General features: G+C 40.0%; 1 protein-coding gene and 1 long non-coding RNA gene across 2 annotated transcripts in view; one reads left to right on the top strand and one right to left on the bottom strand.

The window, feature by feature from the left end:
• The window catches only part of HACD2 (3-hydroxyacyl-CoA dehydratase 2), a 91858-nt gene that overhangs the window by 71154 nt on the left and 5890 nt on the right, over positions 1-14814 (top strand). Inside the window, exons 5-6 of the mRNA XM_067738685.1 lie at positions 10479-10600; positions 12660-12838. Of these exons, the coding sequence (XP_067594786.1) occupies positions 10479-10600; positions 12660-12838 (301 nt within the window). The remainder of the gene's footprint in view (positions 1-10478; positions 10601-12659; positions 12839-14814) is intronic.
• LOC137225124 (uncharacterized) lies at positions 11717-14567 on the bottom strand. The gene is made up of 3 exons (XR_010943697.1): positions 14309-14567; positions 13142-13192; positions 11717-11867 (listed from the first exon to the last, which is right to left on the bottom strand). It is a non-coding gene; the product is annotated as an uncharacterized lncRNA (long non-coding RNA).

Consider the following 14814-nt stretch of genomic DNA (forward strand, 5'->3'; position numbering starts at 1 on the left):
AATGCAGCAGGTAACTGGTCTCAGTGGGAATCTTGAAGATGACAGGGGAACCTGAAGAAATCATCCCTATCCCCCTGCTCCTGTGAAATATATGAAGTGTATTTCTATTGCTTCTGGGAAGAGGGTTCAATAACCTTTTTTACCTACCCATATCAAGAAGCCCTATATAGTCAAGAAGCTCTCATTTAAAAGCTGTGATGCATCGTGGATAAAATAAAGCATATTACTAAGTCGTCTGCATTTTCCAGAGAGAGGACCCTTTTCCAGTCTGAAGTGACCCTGGTGCGCTTTGGGAGCTTGTAAGACGTGACTTGATACACATGTGTGGTTGTGTGTGGAAGCATGCTGAGGGTGTGCTTGCATTTGGAAGGGAGGGAGGAGACTAATTATTAGGCTTGATGCATTAAAGACTTTTAACTTGACTTTTCTCTAAATTGCTGCCATAATCGTTTGTATTGCATCTTCTCCCCTTTACTATATTTTTCTCTGGCAAAAAAATTACCAGGATAACCAAAACTCCGATAATCATGCATCTCTTTTGCCTTCTGCGTTGGTGCTGTCTTTTTAGGTCAAGTTTAGGGAATCTTTTATTGAGGTTACTGCTTCAAAGAAGTGTATGTTGAGAGCTTCAAGTGTAAAAACTAATCAAATTAACCAAGTTTTTATATACTACTTAATAGTTTTTAAAACTTTGGAGTTTTTCAAATAGTCATGTTACATTTGTGTAGCAGTTTGCCATCTGTAGCAGAGCTTATCAGTTGGCACCAGATGTCTGTCCCACAGGTGGGTGTTAAAGGAAAGTTCAAGCAGAATATGATGACTAGAGGGTGTACATCATCTCAGAAGAAAGGCCGTGCTCACCTCAGCTAGTGATTGGCAAATCGATCGAGTGTTATGCAGTCGCTCTTTTAAGAAAAAGCAGAAATACAGATTTTTTTTTCTAATGTGAAATCTCTAACTTAAAAAACTGGCTCAACTATTTTTTAAAGCACTGTACAAACTCAAAATATCTGTGGACCAGGATCATGGGACATTGTTTTAATATTTATGCTCCAGGAGATGGTATTCATAGCCTTTGGGTTTTTTTTTCTCTGTTTGTTTGTTTTCATTGGGGCCTTTGTTTTTATTTTCTGTCTTACTGACATTTTTGCAATTCTTAAACCATCATGGAACAAAAGAACCTTGACATTTCACAGTGTATATTGCCAATTTCGTGTTCTTTTGACCATGTCAGTTACATTTCTGACAATGATCAATCCTGTCCCCTCTAGAGTGTTGGGTAGGCACTCTAGGATGATACATTTGGAGGTCTGGGGCGGACAGTGGGGTGAGTATGCCCCAGCTCTCCCTATGCGGCCACAGTAACCTGCTGCTGGGAATACTGTTCCCGGGCTGTCTTGCTGTAGTTAAAGGACTGTTGCTTCGTAGAATACTCAGACTGTATTGGGTATGTATGATCAAGGTGGGACTAATTATGACCCCATTCTGATGCAGTCCTCGTGTTTGAGTTTGGTTGAAGGAAATAGTTGCATGAAAACTTTTCAGTTAATAATGTGCTCTTTGGAGGTGAGAAAATCAAACAGAACTCAGGAAGATCATTGGGAAAGGCTAGCAGCTGGTGAGATCCTTAGACCTCCCAGAGTTGGTACAGGCTAATGCCTTTAACACTTACCAACAGGAAGCAAAACAACAACAAACAAAATATCATCTTGGTAATTAATTAAGCCTAAGAGGCAGCCACCAACCTGTACTGGGTCCCAGCAGTGGCTAGCATAGATAGTAGAAACTTAATACAGATTTGTTGAATTGAATTTTTCTTTCATGGAATAATAGTACTAACTGCTGTATATTAAATGGCTAGCATTTTACTAAGCATTTGATAGGTTTTTCTGACCTCACGTCAACCATGCAAAGGCAAATATTGCCTCAGTTTCCATGAGAGGAAGCTGAGGCTGGGAGAGATGAGGATATGCAGCCTGGAAGCCTGGAGGTCTGTTTAATTCAAGAGTTGCAATGATTGGAGAAGAGGCTAGTGGTAGGAACCTGCCACTCTTCCTTCATGTTTCCCAGGAAATGGGCTGAGCAGATAGTAGCATTAAAGTTGGACTAATGGGAACATATTAGCATTCAGACCTGCATGTCTGTCATAAATATAGAATTGATCATGCATTGCTTGTTTACCGCATGCTTATACATTTTTCTCATTGCATGTTCAGAGAAGTTAATTTCATGACCAAGACTTGTTTTCGTAGGCCAAAACGTTTAACTAGGCCATCATCCATATCAAAAATTAGTCCTTAGTTATTGTGTTGTAATGAAAATAATTTTTTAACCAGTTCCCTTTGTCATTATAGGTTAAGAAAAATCTATGTAGATGCACATTTTTTTCTCCTTTAAAGGGGAAGAACATTAATATATAACTTGCATTTTCCATAGAAAAGGAATATTATTTTCTGGTTTGTTTACCGTGTACCCTATCATGGATTTTTAATAAACACTAAATCATGAAGGACACTTAACACATGAAATTACCATGTGAAAAGACGCTAATCCAGACATCTTTTTTTTTTTAAACCACCACATGTCAATATTTATTACATTTCAACTTCTTGTCAAGGATGACATTCCCTTTAAGCAGATAACTAAGTGAGTTACATTTTTATTCAAAAAAGCTTCAGAAAGTTATGGAAAGGACCAGGATTGTCGTCAGAATTGTCCAGTGCCCCAGCCCAAACCTTCTGCTGACGTCACCATCCAGGCAGCAGCCCTGTGGCCTCACCCTCCCTGGGGAGCTGCCCTCCTCACCCAAGGCTGTTCCAACCAAGGCAGAGAACATGCAGGCCAGGCTGCAGATGGGTCAGAATACTCATTCAGTACCTTCTCTGCTCCAGTATTGTGCTAAGCACTAGGAAGCATGGGAAGGAGAAATCACAGGTGCTGCCCTTACAGGGCTTGCTCAGGAGCAGAACTGAGCAGTACGGTAGAGTGGGATAACTGACAAGGCGGGAAAGACAGGGTGCTGGCACCATGTCACGCTTCCGCTGCCCAGCTGTTTTAGCTCCTGAGGAGCTGTTCTAGTCTCCCAGGCCCTGTTGTTCCTCCTCATGGGGTGGTCTTGGGGATGCAATATGTTAATACATATAAAGCATTTAGAACAGTGCCTGGCACTTAGTAAGTGCTCAATAAATGTTAGGTACATATTAGCTATAATGTAACCTAATCTTTTCCCAAAATTATAGTGACAAATTTCTACACAACTGTGTTGAATTCTATGTCCTGAAGCAGAGATATAATTGACTTTTAAAAGAGATATAATTGACTTCCCATAGGAATGAATTCTTTTATACTTATTAAAATGGTTTCACAGGTAGCTGGTGAAAATTTAGACATAATTACTTTTACCATACTTAAGGAATAATTAGCCCTACTAAATGGGAGTTATCATTATCTTAATCATCATTATTATCCTAATCTAAAGCATCTATTGAAAGTCTGATTTTGCTTCTTAAGTAACCTAACCCCTTTTCAAAGCGAGTTTTCGGACCTGCCCTTGGGGTACTTACAGTGTAAGACAATAGTGGTGTCGATACAGATTTAGGATCAGCAGTAAACCTGTTGTTCCTTCTCAAGTGTGCTCTTATTGGTAGTCTTCGTTATAAATGTTCTTGTATCTTCTTTTATGGTTATGGAGCCCGCCTCTTCCAGCAGATTTAGTGGCTTCATATCAAAAGCAATTTATAGAAACCAGATGATATTGTTTGCTTCTAATTATGTCCCCAAAGTGGTTGCTTAGCTGTCAGGTGATATTTTAAAATAATTTCTTTAGAAGTAATTTCAAATTTACCGAAAATTTGAACTAGAACAGTACGGAGAACTCTCATGTTTCCTTCATTCAGATTCCCCGACTACTGACATTTTACTACATTTGTTCCTGTTCCTGTCACCTGTTCCTCTATATTTATCTACCCGTTATCATTCATTTTTTTCTGAACCTTGAGAGCAAGCTGTACATGACGTCCTGTCACCCAAGTACATGTTTCATACACTCTCCTACATCACCTGCATAACAACCCTCCAGTCTGGAAGCCAAAACTGATACAATACTATGGTCCCATCCGCAGGCCTCATTCACATTTCACTAACTGTCTAAACTAAGTGTCCTTTTTTTTCCCTTCCTGGATGGCACATATTTGCTAAGTATCTTCTATGCTCCAGGTATTGTGCTAAGCACCAGGATACACAGGGAAAGGAGAAACATGGGTGTTGCCATATATACAGTGAGTTGTCAGATCTCTTTAGACCCCTCAGTCTAAGACTAAGAAGTCCTGATCTGTCTCTCATGTCCTTAACAGTTTTAAAGAGTATAGGCCTTAATTTCCCTAGGGTGACCCTCAGCCTAGATCCATCCAGTGTTCCCTCATAACCAGTTCAAGCCATGCATTCTTGGCAGAAATACCAGAGAAATGGTGCCATGCTCTTCTCAGGGTATCACATGAGGTGGCAGCACCATGACTATACCCATCCCACCCCTGGTGATGTTGACCTCAATCACCTGCTTCTGTTGGTGCCTGCCAGCTTTCTCCACCTTCAAGTCACCATTTTCCCTGTTTTATTGATCAGTATTTTTCGGGAATGATTCCTGGTCTCTATCAGCCACCTCTGTGATGGCTACCAAATGGTGATTCTCTACTTATGTCATTTCTTTTCCATGTATTAGTTGGCATCCTACTGTAAGGAATAGCTTTCCCTTTCTCTCATTTATTCATTTATTTATTTTATTTGTATCAGTTTGGACTTGTGAATTCCTATATAATCCAGTGGATTGTAATCTGTTATTTACTTTGATGCTAAAATTGTCTGTGATTTGGTCAGTGGGAACCCTTTCTTCTTGTCCTTTTGACTTGTCTTCATCATTGTTTGAGCATTTCCTTACTTTCTGATAAAAAGATTTCCAGAATCATCTTGTACTTCCCCTGCCCCAGCCCTGGAATCAGCCATTATGCCAAGGAGCCTGGTTCCTTTTAGTGGAGGATGGTATATTTAGGAACCAAGATCTGGTAGTTGAGGTGCTCCTCGCTACTGGGATGTTATTGCTTCTTGGTCCTCTCAGTAGAGAAAGCTACTATATACATATATGTATCAATGCATCTATATGCATATATACTCATACACGTGTATATCTAAAAGTATTTACATCGCTGTATGTGTATATGTGTATACACACACACACACACACACACACACACACACACGCACACATAAAATCATGAGCTCATACCGATTCCTCCAATTACAATTCAACATCTTGGTGTTCTTTCTAGCGTCTCCCTTCCGTGTTTGTAAATACCTATTCCAACAGTGAGAAGTCCATTTTTTAATATATTGATTTATTTGCTCAGTTTACTTATTTACAACATGTCACTGATTTTCCAACCATACTAGCCATCTCTTACACCTGCCATCTCTGTGCCTCTCCCTCACCTCCCCATCCTCAATTGCAAGAGAGATGTTCTCCCCACAGCAACAGGGGAGTGTGTGTGTATGTCTAAAGCCCAAGAAGACAAGTCAGAACTGTTCAGAGTTTTGGGACAAGACCTGGATTCAACTTCTGTAAACCTCACTTTCCTCATCTGTAAAATGGGGGTTCGAAGAGGTAATATATGTTAGAAAGTGCTTTGCAGGTAGTATGAGTTCAGTAACTATTAGGTATAATTATTTTTACTGCTATTGTGATCATAATTATTAAAAAGAGGTTATTCCCCCCCAAATTAAAAATGGGCAAAAGACATTTCTCAAAAGAAGATACACATATGACCAACAAGCACATGAAAAAATGCTCAACATCTCTAGTCACTAGGGAAATGCATATCAAAACCACGACGAGATGCCACTTCATACTCATTAGGATGCTACTGTCAGGAAGAAAAAAGGAAAATAACAAGTGTTGGTGAAGATGTGAAGAAATTGGAATCTTTTTGCACAGTTGGTAGGAATGTAAAATGGTGCAGCCAATGTGGAAAACAGTTTGGTAGTTCCTCAAAAAGCTAAACATTGAATTACCATATGATCTAACAATTCCACTCCTAGGTATACCCAAAAGAATTGAAAACAGGTACTCAAATAGATATTTGTACACCCATGTTCACAGCAGCATTATTCCGATAGCCAGAAGGTGGAAGCAATGCAAATGTTCGTCAGTAGTTGAATCAGTAAACAAAATGTGGTATTTACGTACAATATAATATTCAACCTTTAACAGGAGGGAAATTCTGATGCGTGCTACAACATGGATAAACCTTGAAAACGTTATGCTAAATGAAAGAAGCCACACACAGAAGGACACATATTGCATGATTCCATTTAACTGAGGTACCTAGAATGAGCAAGTTCTTTTTTTTTTTTTTTAAATTGAAGTATAGTTGATTTACAGTGTTGTGAAATGAGTAAGTCCTTGAAGACTAAAAGTAGAGTGGTGGTTAACCAAGGGCTGGAGGGAGGGAGAAGTGGAGAGAGATTATTTAATGGGTACAGAGTTTGTTTGGGATGATGAAAAAGTTTGGAAATGGATGGTGGTGATAGTTGCACAGCATGGTGAATGTACTTAATGCCACTGAAATATACACTTAAAAATGATTAAAATGGTAAATTTTAAGTTATATATATTTTATCACAAACATAAGGAGATTACTAAGATTTTAAGATGACATAACATGAAAAACTTGCCTATATGTATTCTTTTAAGACTACATCCTTTTTCCATAGCGTCCATTGGTTATAGATATATTGCCTCCCCCACCCCCCAGCAAAACACAACATACACACACACACACACACACACACACACACACACACACGCAGAGTCTGCCAAAGGAAGGCTGAAGAATGATATTTGTAGAGGTTAACAGACAGGGAAAGTTGGGGGAGTCAAATGAATCTAAAACAGGGTTGACTTGTGGGCTACATGTAGCCTGCAATTTGTGATGGTTTTTACATTTTTAAAAGGGTGTAAAAAAAAACAAAAAAGAATACCTGACTAAGGCCGCATATGGCACAGAGCCTAAAATATTTGCTGTTTAGCCCTTTTCAGGAAAAGTTTGCCAACACCTGGTCTGAAACGACGCTTTGGACTGAATTGTGTCCCCCAAAATTCATACGTGGAAACCCTAAGTCCCCCAGTGTTATGGTATTTGGAGGGGGGGCGTTTGGTAGGTGGTTAGGTTTAGATGAGGTCGTGAGGGTGGGATCTTCACGATGAGATTCATGCCTCTAAGGCACTAATATCCTTGCACATGATACCTTTTACATATTTTTAGAGAGAACTTCCCTCTCTCTCTCACGTTCCTCACAAGGAAGCAAACATGCTGGCACCCTGAGCTCGGACTTCTAAAACTGCGAGAAAATACATTTCTGCTGTTTGAGCCACCTAGACTACGGTATTTTATTATGGCAACCAGAGGAGACTGAGATAAACATACTGTTCACAGTTCTGCCGAGAAGAGACTCTAGTTCTCACCTCCGAGATTTTACCAAAATCTGTTCTCTTCACAAATGAAAAAGGTATCAAGAAGAGGAAAGAACACCTACCAGAGAAAGCATGATCAGGGGATTTCTTTGAAATAACCAGAGTGGTAAGCAGTAGGTTCCAAAATGCTAAGAAGAATAGGGTTTCTACAATAGCGATTTTCTTATGTGGCACCAGCTGTTTTTCTTTGAATGTAATAAAAATGACAGCTTTTCATATACTGATGCTCCCTGAGCCTTTTCAAGCAAACAGATGATGCTATTTGTTTGTAAAGGTTTTTCTCTTGCACCCATTTGTTTTCTGCAGCTTGAATTTCTTTGTAAACTCCCTTGGCTAAATTACACAAGCCACCCACTCCCCACGCCTCCTCTCCCTTTGTAGAGCAGGGGGCTGAAACCTGCTGTCTACGGTGTGGAGGGTCTAACACGCAGCTCACCGCACCAGGCAAAGGAAGGTTTCCTGGCCAGCCAGGCTGCCCCCGGTCCATTCCCCCGTGTGTGCCATGATTGTGAACATGCAGCTTTGAAACATGGCTTCAAGACATTTTTGGTCAACCTAGCCCAAACCTGCTCATTGATCTTCCTGGTTTTAACTCATTCCATTCTACCCCTATTTTGTGTTATTGGATAGTTATCTGCAAATTAGATAAGCTTGATCTCTGACTTTATGTGAGCCCCTCCCTAATAACATGTTGTACTTCCTATTGATCTGAAGATATCATTTGTACAGAATGATCATTTTCCCCATCCTTAGTCTTTTTAAAATTGTGACATGGTCTTCACAGCTGGATTCTGGGAACAGACTGTTTTCACATTCATCCTGAGTCTGAGTTTGTTACAGTTCTTTTGTTTATAGTCTAATGGGGCAGTGGGACAGTGAATCAAATAACCTGCAGGCTGGATCAGAGTGGGGGGGGGGGGCTTCTTTGTTTGCTTTTCCCTTATTTGAAGGCCTCTAAGACTCCGTAGAAACTAATATCAGGTATCAAAAAGCAGGCCACTGATTATGATTGAATTGTTTTGCTTTACCAATATCTGTTGAGCTCCTACTTGAGAAAGTCACAAAGTGCTTTTGGGAATCAAAAATGAATAAAACAAGCTCGCTGCTTTCAAGACGATTACGATGCAAAATATTAGAAGAACTTCTTGTTTAACCCAAAGGTCTTTAAGGAGGGCTTCAGCCCATAGCTGTAAAAACATATCATCCTTAAGATGAGGAGGATTACAAAGTCTATCAAAAAGCAAAGTGTGCTCTGAAATTATATTTTAGTATAGATGGGTTTTTTAAGCAAGGATTTGGGGACAGACTGAAAAATGAAACATGAAAGCTTTAGAGGGGTTTAACTTTTGCTTTACTTTGGCTAATATAAGAGTGCCAGGAAAACAAAAAGTACCCTTGCTCTTGACAGTATAAAATTCTTATTATTTTTAGAGGGTAGTAACTATGGATTTATGAAATTCTTTGTGAGAGCAATTTAGTTAATAGGTATGTAAATGACTACTTATTTCATTGTGTAGGTGGATCACTCCATGTACACTTTCTGAGGAAGAATGTAAGTGCTAAATTAACATTGCAAATGCAGAGAAGCAAAAGTTAAGGTTAGAATGCCATACCTTTGTTGTATTAGATGTTAGGAGTAAGACAGAGACGATCCATCTTGTAATTGAAATTTGTTTGATTTCCTCAGTGGAATTTCTTATTCACATTCAACTCTCTAACTGCTCTTTTCGGATGTAAGAAAATATAAGTGAATTGGTGTGCAAGGTTGTTTCTTATTATCGGTTTCCAAGTGCCAAGGATCATCATAACCTAGCTGGGGTGGGAAGAGGGGGTGCTGAAAGTTAATACCACGGTAATAAATTTTCATGCAAGATTTGCAGTCTAAGGCATCTAGTGAGAACATCCCCTAAAAAACATACGTAAGGAGCTCTGTTTAAAGTATATTGTTTTGGGGACTTCCCTGGTGGTCCAGTGGTTAAGACTCCACACTCCCAATGCAGGGGGCCCGGGCTCAATCCCTGATCGGGGAACTAAGATGCCACATGCCGCAACTAGAGAGCCCACATGCTGCAACCACTGAGCCCATGCACTCTACAGCCCGTGCACCACAACTAGAGAAGCCCACACACCACAGCGAAGACCCAGCGTGCCAAAATAAATTAATTGATTAATTAATTAATTTTTTTTAAAGTTAAAAAAAAAGTATATATTTTTTTCAGCATGAAAACAACTTCAGAGGAGGCTAAGTATTCCAAAGCTCTTCTGGCTTTAGCCACCTCCTGTGATCAGCATGGAAGCTTCTGTAATCCTTGAGTTAAACCAGGCCTCATGGAGGCAGAAGTCACCAGTGGGAGAGAATAAATGGGCCCTGCCTCGTAGCTGGTCTCCAGCCTCCCTCACGTGAATTCATCCTGCCCAGGGAATTAGCTTCAGTTGTGTTTTAATCATTATATTGCCCTTCTTTGAAACTTCCTTGGATTCCAAGTTGTCATGCAAATCAAATTAAAATTCTTGTTAATGGAACCCAAGGTTTCCACCAGTTCACCCTTCTGCCATCTTACCTAACCATTCTTGGCTCCTACTAACGCCAGTTCACATTCTCCACATCAGGTCAGCAAACGAACATGCAGAAACTCACTCATCGTGTGTGTTTCACCCTGTGGGCTACAGCTCATATAATTTCCCCTCCCTGTCTCTCTTACTCATCAGTAAGCCGCATTCCTTCTCACTTGGCTCTACACAATTGTTGTCATAGGCATGCATGTGTTCCTTTATGTGGTAAGCTCTTTCTGTGCTGTGCTATGGCCATTGAGAATAAAGACCAGGGGCTGTGTCGACTTCTTCAACCCACCAGCTCTGTAAGGGGGGTGAGGGACTCGGCTCCCCACATGGTGAGTGCTTCTTTGTTAAGATGTTTTATGTGTTTGCTTTTGCTTTTGTCTTCCTTTTCCTACAGGTACAGAGTGAAGACAGTGTCCTCCTGTTTGTTATTGCCTGGACAATCACAGAAATTATCCGTTACTCCTTTTATACATTCAGTCTATTAAACCATCTGCCGTACCTCATCAAATGGGCCAGGTAAAGAAGTACAGGGAATGAAGACTAACTTTTGAAGTGATCTATCACTGTATTTTTCCTTTATTGCCTAAATACTATTTTTTATTTCTAAAAATAAAATTGTGAGAATTCCCTGGTGGTTCAGTGGTTAGGACTTGGTACTTTCACTGCTGTGGGCCTGGGTTTGATCCCTGGTCGGGGAACTAGGATCCTGCAACCTGCACGGCGTGGCCAATAAATAAATAAGTAAATAAATATGAAATTGTGTGAGACGGGTTAGGTAGAAATCTGGTCTGTGGACTTCATCAGAATAAGTGACTGTACATAACTTTGATTAATAGAAACACTTTAAAATTTTTTATCTCTACTTATTTCCTTGGGATCAATTCTTTTCAGTTAAATTATTCAAAAGAGATTTGATATACCATGCATTTTTTGTCCATAGAAAATTTTACTGATGAGCTTCTGCCATTTTGATGGATTTTGGACCAAGTCCAATTCTTGTCTCAATTTTGCCAACAAGATAACTCTTAAATTACTTTTTAATTAATAACAAATGTTACATGGCAGTTTTAGCATATTATCAGTTTAGTTTGCTTTGATTATTTTTAGCAGTAATATTTGTTATGAATTGTGTAAAAGGCTGATAGTTCATCTAATTAGCTGAACTAATGTGTGACACAGTTGTGAGCAGTTTTCTGAGTTAGAAATGACTACAGGAAGGAGTGACAAAGCCAAAGGATCAAAATTGTCCTTGGGGGGCTTCCCTGGTGGCGCAGTGGCTGAGAGTCCGCCTGCCGATGCAGGGGACACGGGTTCGTGTCCTGGTCCGGAAGGATCCCACATGCCGCGGAGCGGCTGCACCCGTGAGCCATGGCCGCTGAGCCTGCGCGTCCGGAGCCTGTGCTCCGCAACGATGGTTCCTAGACAATTTATGAGTCTAGTGATTAAACAGAGACATAAACCAAATGTCTCCAACATTTCAAGCATGTGAACTTCTCCTTTTTCTTTTCTTTTTTTTCAATAAACAATTGTATTAGGAAAATGGGAAAAATATAGCAGTTTCTAACCAAGCTGGGCAGACTTGTGAAAGCTGTCTATCCTGGTTATAGGGAAAGTTTATTGACCAAACCCTGATTTTACAATTAGAGAAAGATTCTTTTGTCCATTGTCTTCTGTGGCCCATGGAAGAGTCTTCCTTTTCCACCATCCTCCTCAGCGTGGCTGAAGGTAGCAATGGAGAACATGTCTTTCTTTTGTCACAGATTTCTCAGCACGATTCCTGTACCTGGACATTGAGAGCCCAGTATTTATTGTCAGCCACAAACAGCCAAAGGCTTTTTAGAATCTGAGCTGATGATGTCTTTAGCAATACTTACACCTCAGAATGGCTTCCCGTTAGTTCCATAGGATAAACCTCTCTGAATTGTTTTTGAAACCTGAGGAACTCCTTTTTTTAAAGTGAAAAAAATTGTGTGGAGTCACCCATGTGATAGTAATTGTAGTTTTTTTGACTGGAAAATTATGTAATGACTAAAGGCTTATCATAAAAATTTTTAATGTCTTTTAAAATTAGGATATATTTTATTTTTCACAGTAGCACGTACAGACATTTGAAAAGTTGTAGCAGTATACACACGTTGGATGTGCTGTTTTTTTCAGTCCACAGACCAGACTTTGGTGTAGATTGTAGGGATTCCTAGACACCATGCTCCAACACCTTCCCCCCCAAACTCACCCCCACCCCACGAGGCAGGACCCTTCAGTATAAACCATGACTCAGTGCCCCTACTTCACCAATATTTGGCATCATCTCAATTATTTTAGGGAGTTGTTTTGAAGAGTTGTTTATTTAGGCCAAATTTTGAGGCTGACCAAACACATTTTTTTAGAACATTCAGAAGCATACTTGCTTTGGCCCTTTTCAAAAACTGGCTTGTAAAACCTGAATTTAAGCAGTGGGTAAACAGGGAGATGTATAAACGATAGCTTTCTACCAAGTAATCAGTATTGGTGGGGGTGCATCTTTCTACTAAAGCTGGCTTCGAACCTCAGTAATGAATGTTTTGTTTTGTTTTAGGTACACTCTTTTCATTGTGCTGTACCCAATGGGAGTGTCAGGAGAATTGCTCACAATATATGCCGCTTTGCCCTTTGTCAGACAGTCTGGCCTATACTCCATCAGTTTACCTAACAAATACAATTTCTCTTTTGACTATTACGCGTTCCTAATTCTGATAATGATCTCCTACATTCCAAGTAAGTAGATGTTTATGCATATATTTATTTATGTTTCAGAAATTGGCTCAAGAATAACTAGAGTGAAATGCCTTTGGTTGTTTTTACACCGTAAATCTAATTTATGGGGAACGCTTTGGTTTTTGTTGAATGCCGACTGTCAGAGGGAATTTTCTCTGGTAGTAATTGAATAAAGATGAACCCTTCTCAATACAGCTGCCAAAATGCAGTCCTTCTCAGTGTGTGTTTTAAACAGTGAATTCCAGGATAGGTTAACTGTCTATTGGAGGAGAGTACTGAGTGGAAAACCATTAAAGACCTTACCTTGAGTTTTTCTGTCTCTTGAGAACTGCTTGTTGTGGTATTTGAAAAACACTGTAAAGAGATTTTTACATTTTTACTGTATCAAAATAGACAGTTACTTCACTTTTAAGGAATTGATAGTTAACTAGAAACAAATAAAATAAAAATAGATTAATTTATTTTTTCTATATTTCTTACTTTCTTGTTTGGAAATAAACAGAGCCATCTGAATAGGACATAGTGTTATCTTCAGGATGGTTTCCAATTATTTTAATAATTCTGAAGGTTTAAATATATGGATAATCAAACATGTCTATCAGCACATGAACAGAGAGAAAAAGCCATGTTTGAGGCTTCTCTGAAATGAGTCACGTTTGCTGAGGAAGAGTTGTTTACTCCTTTTCTCAAATTCTGATGTTCAGTTGCAATCCTATGATTGATTTCCGCATATCCAAAAGGATCTTGTTTTACCCAAGGACACGTAAAATTAATGGTTCTTCTCATTTAGCTACTCCCATAGGCATTGTGACTCTGAATCTTATTTTAGTCTGTGAGAGAGATGCTATGTTCTCCCCTAAACCTCAGGTTGAATTCAGACTGGAGGGTTGGATTTTTCTTCAGCCCACAGAATGAATCATCTTAACAGTCACAGGCGACATGTTCGTGTCCCCCTGTGGAAAATTGCATTTCATGCGTTGTGAGAAAAAAAGCCCACCCCGATTTCATGTGAACGTTTATCTTGGAGAAGTTCTTGGATGCAGTTCTGCTACATGACTCATTTTCTACTCTTATTAATGATCAAGTCCTCCTCTCTGGTGCTAGAACCATGGTGGCTAAAGGCCATCTCTCTTCCAATGTAAAAGGTAGCTGATTTTCAAACAAAAGATAAATATGGAAGAGTGTAAAAATTTAAGTAGTAAAAATTAACTTAGAGCTTTTCACCTTTCTAATTTTGTTCCCCTAGAGTTTCGTTCCCAATCTCTAGAGCAACAGTTCCTAATTGCAGTTTTGCCACACCCAGGCTAACACATATCCCAGCGAGCACCACAGGATTTATTTAAATTCAACATAAGTCTTTGAATGGCGATAGATGCTGTATTGGGTAACTGGGAGAGGGGCAAGGAGAATATCATGAAATCAAACCAATAACAAGGTGCTGCGTCATTGTCAGAAATCTGGGGCCCCTACCTCAGAGTTGCTGCAAGGTTTTCTGTCTGTGGAAGAGGAGGAGGGACTCTGTTCCAGGAGCAGTTCTCCAGGGCAGCCCGTGTCTGTCTGCACCTCGGAGTCTTCTTTGTGCTCTGGTGGGCAAGCAGTGCTGCCCAGCCTTTTGCTTCTGCCTGCTGACCTCTCAGCGTAGCGAAGGGGCCTGGTCAAGCACAGGAGGATAGGATGATAAGATTCCTGAAGGAAAACAAGCCCAGTTCTCTGGGATTGTCCTTCTTGGCCTGAAAAGAGAGAAAACACAGACCTTAGAGCCAGCTGTCTTACAGGGAGTAGGGCAGCGCTCTCCTCTCAACAGACGTCTGCTTTTACCTCAATCCTTCCCCCTTCTTCCATTCTCAGCCTCTTTTTGATAAGAGAACTTGGCTTGGTTAAAAGCTGTATTCTTTCATTTCTAAGGCAGCTTAACTCTTGTAGAACAAGGACAGGGATTAAAAGGTTCCCTCCAAATCCCTAACTCCCCACCCCGG

This window comes from Pseudorca crassidens, chromosome 5, assembly GCF_039906515.1.
Source record: "Pseudorca crassidens isolate mPseCra1 chromosome 5, mPseCra1.hap1, whole genome shotgun sequence".
NCBI lineage: Eukaryota > Metazoa > Chordata > Mammalia > Artiodactyla > Delphinidae > Pseudorca > Pseudorca crassidens.